General features: G+C 34.9%; 1 protein-coding gene across 2 annotated transcripts; it reads right to left on the minus strand.

Moving 5' to 3' along the window:
• Positions 1-1,764: 1,764 nt before the first annotated feature.
• On the minus strand, positions 1,765-17,368 carry LOC107831962 (calcium-dependent lipid-binding protein-like). Of its 2 annotated transcripts, none has more exons than XM_075225832.1 (12): positions 17,268-17,368; positions 16,695-16,809; positions 16,014-16,115; positions 14,902-14,952; positions 14,028-14,148; positions 12,939-13,060; positions 12,719-12,817; positions 3,283-3,363; positions 3,111-3,196; positions 2,673-2,898; positions 2,413-2,577; positions 1,765-2,328 (listed from the first exon to the last, which is right to left on the minus strand). In XM_075225832.1, the coding sequence occupies exons 1-12, from the start codon at positions 17,303-17,305 to the stop codon at positions 1,978-1,980; spliced, it is 1,557 nt and encodes a 518-aa protein (XP_075081933.1). In that variant the 5' UTR covers positions 17,306-17,368; the 3' UTR covers positions 1,765-1,977. The 2 variants fall into 2 exon arrangements, with proteins under 2 accessions (XP_075081933.1, XP_075081934.1); XM_075225833.1 differs by lacking the exon at positions 17,268-17,368 and adding an exon at positions 16,916-17,245.

Here is a 17,368-nt window from a genome sequence, read left to right on the forward strand (position 1 = left end):
TCATATCCAACATATATCCCCAACCTTCTTTGAGGACCCATCTTTGTGCGTTGTGGTGGAGCAATTAGAACATATATCGCACAACCAAAGATCCTAAGATGGGAAATATTTGGCTCCTGACCAAATGCCAATTGCAATGGGGAGACTTCATGATAACTTGTGGGCCTTATCCGCACAAGTGTTGCTACGTGCAAAATAGCATGACCCCATACTGAAATGGGAAGTTCTGTTCTCATAAGCATTGGTCTAACAATTAATTGGAGGCGTTTGATCAATGATTCTGCTAGACCATTTTGTGTATGAACATGAGCAACCGGATGCTCAATTGTTATTCCAGTTGAAATACAATAATCATTAAAGGCTTGGGATGTAAACTCACTAGCATTATCAAGACGAATTGTCTTAATTGCATAATCTGGAAATTGTGCTCTTAGCTTTATTATTTGAGCCAACAATCTCACAAATGTCATATTGCGAGTTGATAGTAAGCATACATGTGACCATCTTGTAGATGCATCTACCAAAACCATATAATATTTGAATGGTCCACATGGAGGGTGAATGAGCCCACATATATCACCCTGTATACGTTCCAGAAATGCAGGGGATTCCATCCTAACTTTAATAGTTGATGGTCTAATAATTAATTTTCCTTGAGAACATGCAGCACAAAAGAATTTCTTAAATTGAAGAATCTTCTGATTCTTCATTGCATGTCCATGTGAATTCTCAATTATTTTACGCATCATATTAGAACCAGGATGACCCAGCCGGTCATGCCAAATAATAAAATTATCTTGATTAGTAAACTTCTCGTTTACTGCGGCATGTGTTTCAATCCTGCTAATATTTGTGTAGTATAAGCCGGAGGAAAGAGCGGGTAACATTTCAAGCACATATTTTTTACCGGACATTATTGTAGTAATATAAAGATATTCAATCTTTTCATCATTTGTAGTCTCAATATGATAGTCATTTTGGCGAATATTTTTGAAACTTAATAAGTTTCTTTGAGATTTACTACAAAATAGTGCTTCATCAATAGTCAAATTTGTTCCTCCTGGTAGTAATAAATTGGCTCTTCCAGAACCTTCAATTAATCTTGTACTACCGGATATTGTATTAACATTCGCTTCTTTCATTACCAAATAAGAGAAATATCTCTTATCTTTTAAAATAGTGTGTGTTGTAGCACTATCTAGAAGACATATATCATCTTTATTAATCTTGAGTCCAACTGAAGACTGGGGAATTTTCATATTCTTAATAAAATATGGCTCAGCTTAACGGGAGTTAAGAATAAAATTAGAGCTTGGAGAAGAGTTTTCTTCTTTCACTTTGGTGTATTTTTCCATTGCAATTACATGGCCTTTTATAGGCATAAAAAGTAAAGATGATGGACATAAAGTAGGAAATTTAATCTTTAAGTTATTCACAACATGGACATCCAATGTAGCATCCAATGTAGTATCCAAAGTAATATCCAATGTACAAACTATTCATAACAAACTCTAATTATTATAAACCAAAACACTTTTAAAACACTATTATTTATAGTCACTTTTTATGTCTTATAGTAAAGTGTAAATATATACAACGGTAATCCATATTTTTTTAAGCGGATTACCTTACTGTACAACATAGTAGCAACGAAATTGTAGATAGCTGCCAGTAAATATGAATATTGTAGCTATAATATGTTAATAGTCACTTAACTATAGTGATTTCTGAAAATTCCTAAAAAAAAAAAAAAGAGCCAAGAAATCAATTAAAATGGATCGGAGGGTCTTAAATGAATCGCAAAATGTAGCCCTGTAAATCGTGCACATTTGCATATCTTTCACCCGCTTATGAACACATTAATTCCATTTCTCGAAAAGTACACTCTTGCATCAAAACACATGCTGATATCTGATCTAAAGCCTATAAAGTTTACAAACACTAGTAAGTTTCTAGTTCACAAAACTAAGGCAGAGCCTATGTACCACCATTTTCTTGAAGAGAGTTTACTGGAGTAGAGGAACCACTCCTCTTCCTTGCATGGCTGGAGCTGGACTGCCCTGTGAAAGTCCTTCCCATAAACTTTCCAGCTTTGCTTAGTCCACTGCCAACAGCTCCAAGACCACTTCCTACTATTCCTGCGCCTGCACCAATGCCCGTGCCTACCATTCCAACTCCTGAACCAACGATTGATGCTGCCCCGTCAAGGGCGTCCATAGTGCTGCCGATGACCCCTTCTGCCTTTAGCCTCTTTCTTTCTTCTAGGATCTTCTTCTCTGCCTCCAGAGCTTCTAACTGCTCTTCTTTGTTAAACTCATGATACAACACCTACAACCGCAAGTCCGCAATCAATAAGCTTCAATACAACACCTGTAAAACTTCAATAATACAACAATTGACTTTGTCATGTACCTTCACTGTGATAGTTCCTCTATCTTTTTTGTCTTTGACTTTGAGCATGTCAAGTTTTGGCAGTAACCTTAATTCAATTTCTTTCGGGGTCTCCGTTTCCAGCTCATTCAGAGGCAACTTTGTAACACCCATTCGCTGGTCTTGCCCTATGTCTTTATCAAATACCTGTCCAAAGTGATAATGGATGTAAAACCGCAGTGTGTATATCGTAGACAGAGCAGAGTCCAGGCAGAAATGAGAGAAAGGTGCAGAAATCAGACCTCGAGGATAAGAGATTGCGTCTCTTTATCTTCTGCAATTAACTCAAATGTCTGGTCCCAGACCGGATTTAGGTTGTTGTCGATGGTTTTCGTCTTAAGCTTGAATAGTGGGCGAATATATAAGACTACGTATGGATCAGATTTTCCAATCATTTCATGATTCTTTAAGCCATTAGCCCTGACTATGGTCACTATAAGCTTGCCCTGTGGCTTAAGCTCCAAATCACTGCATGGGAAACACAAACAACAATTAAATAAAAATGAAAATATAATAAAGATATGTGACAAGACCATACTTTACATTCCATCCAAAAGACTACGCTGATGGGAGACATGGAACAAATAATGAAAAATATAATATTGGTTTCAAAACAAAGTGGAACAGGATAAAAGGCAGATCTATTATCAATGACTAAAATACTTCAAAATTGAAGATACCTAGTATCCACCGGTATTCCACCAATTGGAACGACAATTCTATGAGGCCATTCTAGCATATCTGTGACAATTGAATTTACAGTATCCTTTCAATGAGAAACAAACCATTGTTAGTCTTGGAATAATAATTTGAACAAGAAATGTCCAGCGAGAGAGCCAATTAAACACTTACATCAATCATATCCGAAATTCCAGGAAGAGCTGTTAAACTACCACCAATAGCCTTCAAAGTATAGTCAATTCTTGGCTTTGGCTAAAAGAAATAAACAAGGAGTCAGTAACACAAATATACATCAGAATGTAAGAATCTTGAAAATAAGAAAATTTAATTGGCGGCACATTTTGCATTCTGAAAATAGGAGCACTCAGCAATTCTATCATCATTTATTTTAAACGATCAGTTCTAAGACAATGGGAAAATGATTATCACATGTCATCTAGCCTAGTTGTTTGTTACTGGAATTTCAAATTCAGCTCCCACAAAATTGCATAAGCAAAAGAGAGTAATATATTTGCCACATATAATTCAGAATTCAAACCACTTCAAACATTTATCAAGAAGCATCACATTCAGCGTTTTGCAGACCTAAAAAATGTTTAACAGCTTAGCTGTTGAATCTTACTATAACCTATCGAGAAAAGTATCCATACAATCTTTTCGTGTGCTTTGGCCAAGGAAAAGAATCAGGTGTGTCTATACTCAAGTGTCTCAACCAAGATTGTTTTATCAACACACAGTCTAAAGAAACACTAAAAGCCCGATACAACCAAGATCAAGACAAAGTACCCCCCCCCCCCCACCCCTTTCCCCTCCCCTCTCCTCCCCTCTCTTGGAGGACAACGGAGGGAGGGGGGAAGGGCGTAGAACATGATTCCCATTGAAGGATTGCGTATAGGTGTTCGTAACACGCAGCGGAAGACAATAACAATCCTAGGCACATCTTTTTATGTTTAAAATTTATTTACATGTCAATAGATCAGATCTAAGACGAACATGGTGAAGAGAGTCTCGTTTCAAAATTTCTTCGATAGTGCGAAGACTCTATGCGTATCCACACCGAGACTGATCCTTGCTATCAACTCTTTGATCAATGAAACCCGCGAACAAATTGAACGAAATATTGTGTTGAAATTTTTCACAAAAATCTCAACTCTATGTTAGAAGAACAAGAAACACTTTTCTTGCAATTGTATTTTCTCTCTTGACTTTGTATTGCACTCTCACTTTCACAAAGTGGGTTTTCTTCTCAAGAAAAAAAATTGTGCAAATTTTTGTTCTATCACCCTTTATATAACATCACCTATAAACCCTTTTCCTATTTGATTGAGGTAATAATTTATTTAGGGTAAAAATTTATTCCAAAATAAATCACAATCGAATTGTATGGAAATTCGGAAATCACGTTTTAACTAAACGTGACTGCCGAACCAATCCAACTTAATGTTGGAGTTGGTTGGATTCAATTCATACGTCCTTTTATGGACTTTTCCTATCCAATTCCAAATTGGTAAATTAATTAATATTTTATATATATAACTTTTATATAAATCAATATTAATTCATATTATATATATCTCAAATATATTTCAACCAAGAAAAATAATTTATTTTCTATTCTAAATAGAAACTTCAATTTGTTCACAATATTAATTATATCCTCTATGCTAGCAAAAAATATAATAATATTTCATTTGGACTAATAACTAAATTTATTTGACTAATTAAATTCTTTAATTTAATTAACAAATAATAAAGTAACTAATCCTTTAGCAAAGATCAGAACACTCGTTAGTGTGCGACCCCATAGGTTCAATACTAAACCGGTGGCGTCTAGCAACACTCCTTAACGACCAGATAGAATGAAGTATACAATTTACTCTCACGAACCAGTAGAAGAATAATATAGTAATTCCTCCTGTCCTTATAGCTCTGGATCACCCTAGGATATGGTTCAACTGTCAAATCCTAATAGGCGACCAACTATGTGTTCATGTCAGATATAATCGACCATTGAATGACCTAAGAAACTCATTTCTTCTTTCATTCAATTGCCCTGGTCAAGGTCTTAGTTTGGTCATTTATAATTCATGATAACATGGAGCTTAAACTCATTACCAAGAGTTGACAGATTCCATCTTGATCAATCACGAATTCTACAAGTATTTAATCGTACCCAATATCCTTTCAACTATCGCACTAGGGCCATAGGTATCTGGTATCAAAGCACAATAAATAACTTGTCAATTACTATGACGATCTCAGGTCAAAGGAAACTCTTACATCACATTCTTCAAGAGAATATCCTATTGACAGTTTATGGTAATTCTAACCATTAGGAATTATCCAATGAGTCGGTTCAATGATCATATCTTTATATGCATCATCTATCTATGAGATTTAGTTAATGAGATCAACTAATCTTTATCCAATAAAGACGATCACATAAATATTGATCTAACCGGATTACTAATGTCCAAATTAATAATCCTACGATCAAGAACAAATTTAGATTAAATTGTAAGAGACTTTGCTCTCATTATCATGATCTCTATCACGATGACAAATCTCAAAATTTAATCAAGGACCTTATCAAATTAATCAAATAATTAATAATAACTATGATATAAAAGAATATCAAATGCCATATATTTTTATATAAAATAACATTCACAAAAATATGTTCAAATCATCAAATATGAGATTGGATCTAGGGCATATCTACTATATCCCTAACAATCTCCCACTTGCACTAGAGCCAATCGCTCTTATACTTCATTCCCAATTTTCACTTGTGCTTGTCAAACTCCTTTGTACCATGAGCTTTAGTGAGTGGGTATGGAGCATTCCTTTCCATCAACCTTTTGAATCTAGACGTCTCCACGTTCAATGATTTCTCTTATCAAGTGATCCCTTGGCAGAACGTGTTTGGATTTTTGGTGTGATTTTGGTTCTTTTGCTTGAGCAATGGCTCCAGTGTTGTCACACAACAATGAAATTGTACCTTCTATTGAAGGAACCACACCAAGTTCAGTTAAGAACTTTTTCATCCCTACAGCTTTCTTAGCAACTTCACTAGCTGCTATATATTCTGCTTCAGTCACTGAATTAGCTACTGTAGCTTGTTTGGAACTTTTCCAACTCACTGCACCACCATTTAAGGTGAATACATAACTAGAAATAGATTTGCTATCATCTCTATCTAAAGAGAAACTTGCATCAGTATAACCTTCAAGTTTCAACTCAGAATCCCCATAGACGAGGAATTGGTCTTTAGTCCTTCTTAAGTACTTAAGAATGGTCTTCACCACCTTCCAATGTTCCTCACCAGGATTTTGCCTGATATCGGCTAGTCACTCCAAGTGCATAAGCCACATCAGGACGTGTACATATGGTATACATGATAGCTCCCACTGCACTAGCGTATGGGATCCTACTCATGCGTTCTCTCTCTTCAGGTGTTTTAGGACAATCCTCCCTACTGAGAGAAATTCCAGTGCCTATCGGTAGATAGCCTCTTTTGGAATTATCCATGTTATACCTCTTTAAGATGGTATCAATGTACAAAGACTGGGAAAGTCCAAGCAGCTTCCTAGATCTATCTCTATAGATCTTTATTCCTAATATATAAGTTGTTTCTCCCAAGTCTTTCATGGAGAACTGTTCAGATAGCCAAATCTTGGTACTTTGCAATGCTGGTATGTCATTCCCTATGAGCAATATATCATCAACATACAATACTAAGAATATAATTGTGCTCCCACTAACCTTTTTGTACACACAAGGTTCTTCTTCGCATCTAACAAAATTGAACTTTTCAATTGTCTTGTTAAAGCGAATATTCCAACTTCGAGAAGCTTGCTTTAGTCCATAAATGGATCTTTGTAGCTTACAAATTTTATTATGATCAGACGAAGATGTGAAATCTTCAGGTTGTGTCATGTACACATCCTCTTCTAGCTCACCATTAAGGAAAGATGTTTTCACATCCATTTGCCATATTTCATAATCATAGTATACTGCTATAGCAAGCAAAATCCGAATAGATTTGAGCATTGCCACGGGAGAGAACGTCTCGTCATAGTCGACTCCTTTCTGACGATATCCCTTGGCAACAAGACGGGCTTTGTAGGTCTCCACCTTTCCGTCTGCTCCAATCTTTTTCTTAAAAACCCATTTACAACCAATAGGTTTTATATCCTTTGAAGGTTCAATAAAGTCCATACTTTATTTTCCTTCATGGATTCCATTTCGGATTCCATGGCCTTTTGTCACTTCTCATAATCAGAACTTTGTATAGCCTCTTCATAGGTCTTAGGGTCATCATCATTATGATCAACCTCATTTGATACATCATCTTGTACCAATAAATTTAATCTAGTTGGTACATGGCGTTCTCATGTAAACCTTTTAAGAGGTACTTGTACAACTTGTTCACCTTGTGTTGGATTTGGTTGTTGTTCAATTTGGTTTGGAACAGGTTCATTAACCTGTTCTTGAACTTCATTTAGTTCTTGAACTTCAACCGTTGAAGATAGCAACTTCCTTGGCAACTTCAAAACATCCAATAAAGGTTCTTCAACTTGGTTCTCATGATTTTTATTTTGTGTTGATTCATTAGTTTCTTGATCTTCATCAAGTTCTATTTCTCCATTATAATTTCCTTCTAAAAGAAATTCCCTTTCCAAAAAGATTGCTCATCTGGCCACAAACACTTTATGGTCAGAAGGGTGATAGAAATAATATCCCATTGTTTCCTTGGGATACCCAATGGACCTACACTTATCAGATCTTGAGTCAAGTTTATCAGACTGTAGTCTCTTAACATAAGCTTGACAACCCCAAACTTTAATATGTTTAAGGTTAGGCTTACATCCTTTCCATATCTCATATGGTGTTGCAGAGTCTGACTTAGTGAGAACTTTATTAAGTAAGTATGTTGCTGCTTCCAAAGCATATCCCCATAGATTTATTGGAAGATCGGTGAACCCCATCATAGATCTCACCATATCTAATAAGGTTCGATTTCTCCTTTCAGACACACCATTGTGTTGTGGTGTTCCTGGAGGTGTCCACTGTGAGAGAATCCCATTCTCTTTGAGATATCTGGTAAAATCTTCACTAAGATATTCTCCACCTCTATCAGACCTTAGTACTTTGATACTTTTACCAGTCTGCTTCTCAACTTCCCTACGGAACCTTTTGAACATTTCAAAAGATTCAGACTTGTGTTTCACAAGATACACAAATCCATATCTTGACATATCATCAGTGAAGGTGATGAAGTAAGAATATCCACCTCTAGCTTGAATTTTCATGGGCCCACAAACATCTGTATGAATTAGTCTCAATAATTCAGAAGCTCTTTCTCCACTTCCAGTAAATGGAGATTTGGTCATTTTTCCTTTGAGACAAGATTCACAAGTTGGATATGATTCAAAATCATACTTGTCAAGGTACCCTTCTTTTCTCTCCAATATGACCAAGCCTACAATGCCAAAGGTATGTTTGATTTACATGATCATCTTTTTTCCTCTTAAGACTTGAAACATGCATAATCGAATTAGCATTCACATTAGGTAAGACATAAACGTCATGTTGGAGATAACCATTCACATATAAATTATCACTATAATAAATAGAGCAAATACCATTGCCTATATTTATGCGAAAACCACGTTTGTCTAACATAGAAGCTGAAATTATGTTCGAAACAAATTTAGGAACATAATAACAATCATCCAACATAAGTACTTTGCATGTAGGCATTATTAAAGAAATTGATCCTACAGCTACGGCCGCAACTTTTGCAGCATTTCCAACTTGTAGATTAACTTCTCCTTTCTTTAGCCTCCTACTTACCTTGAACCCTTGCAACATATTACAGATGTTATAACCACTGCCAGTATCTAATACCCACAGTGAAGAATTAGTAGTAGCTAAAGAAACCTTGAAAACATTTTTCATTAATGTCTCACCTTGTTTCTTGTCCTTTAGTGTTGCAAGATACTCCTTGCAGTTTCTCTTCCAATGTCATTTCTTCTTACAGTGAAAACATTCAGCATCATATACTGGCTGCAAGATCAAATCTTCAGAAAGCTCTTTACCAAGCTTGTACCCCAACTTCTCATGTTCTTCAGTAAGAACGGTCATATGATTGACAAGGGGTCCAACTGAAGAGTTTTCAATGTCCAACCGTGTATCAATCATCTTCTTAAGATATTCAATGATTGCAGTTGGATCCATATTCTGATGTTTCCTCTGGAGTTCAGAACTCATAGAAGCGAGAATGATGTGTTTAATAGCAAGGCATTCTTCCAAGTATTTCTGATAAACCTTGGTGCCTTGAACATCATTCTTTGGTGGGATTATCTTTGCAGGCTTATCGATCACATCAATGAGCTTTTCATGCATGAGAACAATTCTCAAATTTCTATACCAGTCATCAAAGTTCGGTCCTACCAACTTGTTGGTCTTAAGTATTTCGCGTAGTGATATAACAGACATATTGAGCAATCTAAAATATAGAAAAGAAAAGGCAATAATATAAGAACATATTTGCATATATCATAAAGACATGGACTTTTATCCAAATAATATTTCCACTAATTATTTTAGACTATTTACCCTCATTATAGTTTACGAAATCTTTATTTCTATTAGTGGAGTAAAGGAATCCTTTAACAATATGTATGAGCCCCTAGGAAGTCAAGTCGTTTCTCACATATATTTTAAAGGTAGGCACTCTTACCAATTGTATCCCCATACAATTTCCTTAAATAGCTCTATGTCAAATAGTCCCCTGGTAGTCAGGTCGATCCTATTGGCATAGTTGAGTTCAACCATCATGATAGCAAAGAACTTATTAAATTTTATACTCTCCCGCGGGTGGTCCAGGCGTCTAGTGTAAAATTGAATAATTCTTTCAATCCATACATCTAATGCAATAAATAATTTTAACATATTCTCGAACTATAAGTCTCCTGGTAGTCAGGCCGCTCCTTATAAACAAGAAATAAGTAAAATTATTTACCTTGATGGATAGCTCTATAATAAAATATCTTATATTTTATTATTTAAGAACCCAAATTTTAGTAAAAGGGAATTGTTACTAAAACAACTTTTAATAACATGAAGATCAAATCTTTTACAACATGCGAATTTAGTTCAAGTTGTCTACATGCTTAGTCCTGGATTGATTTACATCACATGTAATAAATAATTCAAAATTATGTAACGAATAAGCATGTGACATAAAAACGAAATTCAACATCTTCTAACATGTTTATCTTATATATAACATAAAAATAATTCATGCCAGAAAAGTAGTATTAATTAACATATCATAAACTAATAACAATTAAAAATAACAATAGAATCATGTAACCTATTATAGATTCCCGCCGTATTTAATACAAAATTTCAAATTCAAGTTTTGAACTAGCTCAATAGTTATATGAATACATATTTTATCCACAATAAAATAATATCAACATTCAAACGATTTGACTATTGCACAATACACATGTATTATGATTTGAACTCTTCAAATATAATATTAAAATATTTCTTAAATAAATTTTAGACACAATAAACCACAGCTCTGATACCACTGAAGGATTGCGTATAGGTGTTCGTAACACGCAGCGGAAGACAAACAATCCTAGGCAGATCTTGTTATGTTTAAAATTTATTTACATGTCAATAGATCAGATCTAAGACGTACATGGTGAAGAGAGTCTCGTTTCAAAATTTCTTCGATAGTGCGAAGACTCTATGCGTATCGACACCGAGACTGATCCTTGCTATCAACTCTTTGATCAATGAAACCCGCGAACAAATTGAACGAAATATTGTGTTGAAATTTTTCACAAAAATCTCAACTCAATGTTAGAAGAACAAGAAACACTTTTCTTGCAATTGTATTTTCTCTCTTGACTTTGTATTGCACTCTCACTTTCACAAAGTGGGTTTTCTTCTCAAGAAAAAAAATTGTGCAACTTTTTGTTCTATCACCCTTTATATAACATCACCTATAAACCCTTTTCCTATTTGATTGAGGTAATAATTTATTTAGGGTAAAAATTTATTCCAAAATAAATCACAATCGAATTGTATGGAAATTCGGAAATCACGTTTTAACTAAACGTGACTGCCGAACCAATCCAACTTAATGTTGGAGTTGGTTGGATTCAATTCATACGTCCTTTTATGGACTTTTCCTATCCAATTCCAAATTGGTAAATTAATTAATATTTTATATATATAACTTTTATATAAATCAATATTAATTCATATTATATATATCTCAAATATATTTCAACCAAGAAAAATAATTTATTTTCTATTCTAAATAGAAACTTCAATTTGTTCACAATATTAATTATATCCTCTATGCTAGCAAAAAATATAATAATATTTCATTTGGACTAATAACTAAATTTATTTGACTAATTAAATTCTTTAATTTAATTAACAAATAATAAAGTAACTAATCCTTTAGCAAAGATCAGAACACTCGTTAGTGTGCGACCCCATAGGTTCAATACTAAACCGGTGGCGTCTAGCAACACTCCTTAAAGACCAGATAGAATGAAGTATACAATTTACTCTCACGAACCAGTAGAAGAATAATATAGTAATTCCTCCTGTCCTTATAGCTCTGGATCACCCTAGGATATGGTTCAACTGTCAAATCCTAATAGGCGACCAACTATGTGTTCATGTCAGATATAATCGACCATTGAATGACCTAAGAAACTCATTTCTTCTTTCATTCAATTGCTTTGGCCAAGGTCTTAGTTTGGTCATTTATAATTAATGACAACATGGAGCTTAAACTCATTACCAAGAGTTGACAGATTCCATCTTGATCAATTACGAATTCTACAAGTATTTAATCGTACCCAATATCCTTTCAACTATCGCACTGGGGCCATAGGTGTGTGGTATCAAAGCACAATAAATAACTTGTCAATTACTATGACGATCTCAGGTCAAAGGAAACTCTTACATCACATTCTTCAAGAGAATATCCTATTGACAGTTTATGGTAATTCTAACCATTAGGAATTATCCAATGAGTCGGTTCAATGATCATATCTCTATATGCATCATCTATCTATGTGATTTAGTTAATGAGATCAACTAATCTTTATCCCATAAAGACGATCACATAAATATTGATCTAACCGGATTACTAATGTCCAAATTAATAATCCTACGATCAAGAACAAATTTAGATTAAATTGTAAGAGACTTTGCTCTCATTATCATGATCTCTATCACGATGACAAATCTCAAAATTTAATCAAGGACCTTATCAAATTAATTAAATAATTAATAATAACTATGATATATAAAAGAATATCAAATGCCATATATTTTTATATAAAATAACATTCACAAAAATATGTTCAAATCATCAAATATGAGATTGGATCTAGGGCATATCTACTATATCCCTAACACCCATGTCCACCAACTTCCCTCCACACCCCCTCCCCTGTCTCCCCCAGAAAAAAAATGTCAGAACAAGAATTAAGAACAATTCAATGGGACCAAACCGAAGAGTAGAAGAAACATATTCAATGATAGAATTAGGCTATACCTCTGAAAGTAAAGCAACAACAATAGCAGAGATGCAAGGAATATCCTCAGCTAGTTGGAAGATAACACGAATAACTGTGAAGACTTGAAGATCTTTCAACTGCAACCAATTCAGGCGATGGTTAGTCATCAGAGGAACATTGTCCAGAGCAAAATTGAGAGGTGAAAGATTTGTTTTTCCCTTCGGATCTGTAGACGGGTGAAAGAGTTTAGGCACCTACCTGAATGGGTATAGAAGCAACCATTGCAGCTTGCACACCTAACACGATATTGGGATCACCACCCCATCGAAGGTCAATATCCATGGTAATTTGATCTTTTTTAAGGCTTTGAACACGAATACCTGCATTTCTCCCCCCAAAAAAGAAGCTAAAATGCTGTGTCAACTAATACAAACTCATTAAAGAATCTGACGCATGAAATAGACACCAAAAGTCTTATTGGGATGCAACAATATCATGACGAGAGATAAGCTCAGAGTATTTTGTTTCCATTAAGGGAAATGAAGCAAGATTTAAAATGAAACTAGCTGAGGATACAAAATTTAAAGGGTGCTTTTGTATGTCATACACATCCTTGTACCCAGTCAAGCTATGGAACATAAAATGAAACGGAGGGAGTAGTATATTAAGCTGTAACTATTCAGGTGACTTTTCAAACCATTAACACAACACCGTTGTGTTCTCTACAAAAGTAATGTCTATAGATTTTTCTCCTTTTCTTCAACAATGACATTAAAAATCATATCGAAAACTTGCATGACCACCATCTCATGAAGTTCTTTCGGAATCGAATCATCAGCGTAAATGAACTGAAGAAGATTCAAAACTTCATACTAAAATTCAAATGAATCTCAAAGGTCAAAAACTAGAAAACTAGCACATGCAATCACGATAAGTGTAGCAGCAGAGAACTCCAACTAAGACAAACTGACTTTTCTTTTCCAGATGTAACTAGAGAAAAAATATTGGGAATAATGCAACCCGATCCACTGAGCATTAAAAGACCAAGGTCAGTTATGCAACACTAATTAAATGTACTTATTATCTTGAAAACTTGATAGAAGGAAACAAGGCTGCATAAACTTAGAATTTCTGTCCCTGATCAAGTCATCAAACTGTTATACAGTTAAGAGGCAATTCATATGTAGCACCAAAGTACAAAACAATTAACAATGACGAAATACAATGTTTGAAAGCACCAAGGATGTGCTGGTAGGTAATCCAGTATTAAGTATGATTTAAGCAAATAACTGAACAATGAGCAGTTCTTTTGGTTGATCCGTGAAAATGAATGGTTTATGTTGGTACCTTCAATTTTAGGTGCCACAGTTCCCAAGGACAATTTGCTGAACTTCAATGAAGTTATCCCAGGTGGTCGATAATCTTCCAAAAGAGGTTCAACGGATTCTTTTATAATAGCCTCGGCTGCCTGCATAGCCAATATTCAAGAGGTAAGATTTATGACTTCATAACATGGCATTTGCAAAGGAGAAACCTCGTTCAACCACACTATGAGACAAAATGTTACTGATCTAACTAACATTTCGACATTGATACAAGTGTTTCAACATGAAGAATGTGAACTTTATTGTCTACATTATTCATGCTGTGCAATCACCATATCTGATCCAATATAGGAAAGCAAACTTTCAATTTCATTATTGAGCAGTACACTGAACTACACCCGCAACCAAACCCCCTTCTCAATTATATAAAAAGAATCATCATTCTCCATTGCACTCTCAGCCCATCTTCCAGGCTTAATTTTTCTTTTAATCAAAGCAGCTCGCAAGCATTTAAGCCCTGAAAGGAATTTGATAGTATATAATACTGATCCAGAAAAGGGTGAATCGTTATAGCTGAGGTAAGGATCAGAATGGCAAATGTCCTGTGTTCGTAAGTCTGCTTTCTGAAACCAGATCCACAACTCTGTACTGAACAAATGGCATAGTACGGCATGGCTAAATTTCAGGGAAAAGATTCTCTAAAGAGGATAAAAGGTTTGGGGATCACTATAACAGAAAATTTGGTCATTACACTGACAATAGAAGAAAACTTCCTTTTGTTTATCAGTTAGAAAGGACCTCCAATTTAATTAGCTGTGCGAAGCACAATTTGGATGATAGTAAAGTTACCAGACTAATGAAGAAAAATTGCAATAAGACAAGAGCCAAAAGCTTACCTCGGCAACAAATGGCCACAGTTTGCTCAATTGTTTGTTCAACCATTTGACCTGCCAGCGCGAGACAGCATGAGACAAATATTTTTCGATGAAAAGTATCATTTTATTAAAGTTGTTGGGAAAATACCCTGTAGGTATACCCAAAAGAAAGAGCCACACAAAGATATGGTCTACACATATGACACCTACTCATCTATGCCTACAGGAACTTGGTGGGTGCTCCAAAAGTTTTGAGACAAAATAAAAGACAAGCCCTAAGTTGTACAAAGTCATGTTCCTCCCCTTTTTCAGAAAGCTCTCTCCTGCACCTATCTCTCCAGAGTACCCACATGAGTGGCGGTAAAATGAGAGAAATGTAACACTGACAATGCGCATTATGCTTTATTTCTCTAGATTGCATAAAGGAAACATGTAAATACACCAAATGATGCATAGCTTCCAAGACTCACGAATGTCACTCATAAGATCAGGATATAACTATTATCAGATATTTTTCTGTCTTCTCACTAATTTCACGTATTACAGTAGTCTTGCTTTCCTTTGCAATATGTGACCATCCATTAATGTGTATCAACCCTCCCCCTCTCTGAGACAGAAAACAAAGGAAAAAAGGCCCCTAGCTCCCTATCTAATAAAAGTGTTATCCTCCTGTTCATCACCACTTAGCAGTGTATTTTCTCGTTCTAATTCATCGAGTCACAAAAGTAGAACCCACTTCAGTGACCTCATCTCTAAAGCAACAAGACATCATTGGTGACTATAGCACAAAGAATAAACTTCATTAAAAAAGAAGATTCGACTAAATCTTTCTTAAACTTACAACAGCAAGAACACAAGCATAATCTACTGAGTTGAGAGACAAGACATTCATTTAAATCTTAACAACCCGGTCCAAATATATCTTAACAAACTGATTCTTTGAGTTCTTCCATGGTATTGAAACCATTTATTCGCATTAACATAAACTTCTTATCCTAAATATTCCGTTCTAAAGTTGATAAGCTAAGGAAGTGTTTCAGTCAAAGCCAGTAGGTCGGTTAAGTATTCTATGAAAGACAGAACAGAAATGTCAACCATATGAGGGGAAAAACAAACTATTGAATCCCACCAACCTGTTCATAAACTGGGAACGATATCCATTCAGGAAAATTATCGCCACACATTTTCTTTAGATCATCCCTGTTGAGGGAGCCCATTAGTTTTACCTCTACTGCCTGTCAAAGAAGCAAATACGACGATAAGAAACACCATGTATACTAGTATTGAAACAACCAGTGAATAGTTCCTACTCCTCGTAGCAAATTGAGGAGAAAACTTTCATATCAATATATGTGTAACAAAGTAGAGAACGAAGCAGCAAGACTATCACAGAGGCAGCAAATGTTCAATAGTTCATCTGAGAGATATTTTTACCAATAAAAAATAAATAAACAAAATAGAGCTTCGTTTGCAAATTTAGACAACTATCCATTTCATTTTAAGCAGTTTTATTAAGTATTTGTCCTTCTCTTCCAATGACAACAACAGGTTCATGCGAGCTAGCTGGAGTCGGCTATATGAGACCTTTCCTAACAATTCTTCTAAATATAACCTCAATTAGCCATTGCAAAGTCTGAAATTAGACAAATTACTCAAACAAAAACTAAGAATCAACTTTAACTACTTCACCCGTAATGATGTTCAGCAAAGACCAAAGCCGAGATCATTACAACACAAATCTTCAACACAGTAAGCATACCAAATTAATAAAGAAAAAATGATAATTCAAACACATCAAATTCATGAAATTATACCTTGGAAATTCGCTTGGTGCTTCGATACCTCATCATATGTTTCCAAGCCGCCATTAAACCGACTCCAAATATCATCCCCATCAGAATCCCAGAAATCAACCCCATTTTTAATTTCCTATCACAAAAACAAAGGTTCAGATATAACCAAACCAGCCAAAAGAAGAAAAGAAAAACTAGTACTAAAAAGAAGAATTCAGAAGAATAAAAACATGGAGACTTACGGTAAAATTCAAGAAACAATAAAAAAGATTCCAACTTGACTCAACTCCCTTTCTTCCAAGACATGTGAATTATATTAACTTCAACTTTTTCTTTCTTAGAAGCAAAGTTCTATTACTGATTCCTTTAGCTGATATACTTTGACTCTTTGACCTATCTCCCTATAGCCTTATTATCAGAAGTGGGTGTCAACTAAAATGGTTTAATGTTGGCAGAAAACTTTTGATTTTTTTAAGAATATGTTACAGCTGTGATCAAGGCAGCTATTTCTCTCTCTCTCTCTCTCTGCATTGAATTCTCAGATTTGTGTCAGTTTCTATCGGTATACGGAGTACTAGATTTTTTGATGTTTACCTTTTTGAGTTTTGTCTGACCGTTTCTGTACTGTACATTTTTCTGAAAGTCCAAGGTTTTTCTGTCCGTTTCGATACAGTTACTATCTTTTTAGTCTTGGG

The sequence above is a fragment of the Nicotiana tabacum genome, chromosome 11, assembly GCF_000715075.1.
Source record: "Nicotiana tabacum cultivar K326 chromosome 11, ASM71507v2, whole genome shotgun sequence".
Taxonomy (NCBI): Eukaryota; Viridiplantae; Streptophyta; class Magnoliopsida; order Solanales; family Solanaceae; genus Nicotiana; species Nicotiana tabacum.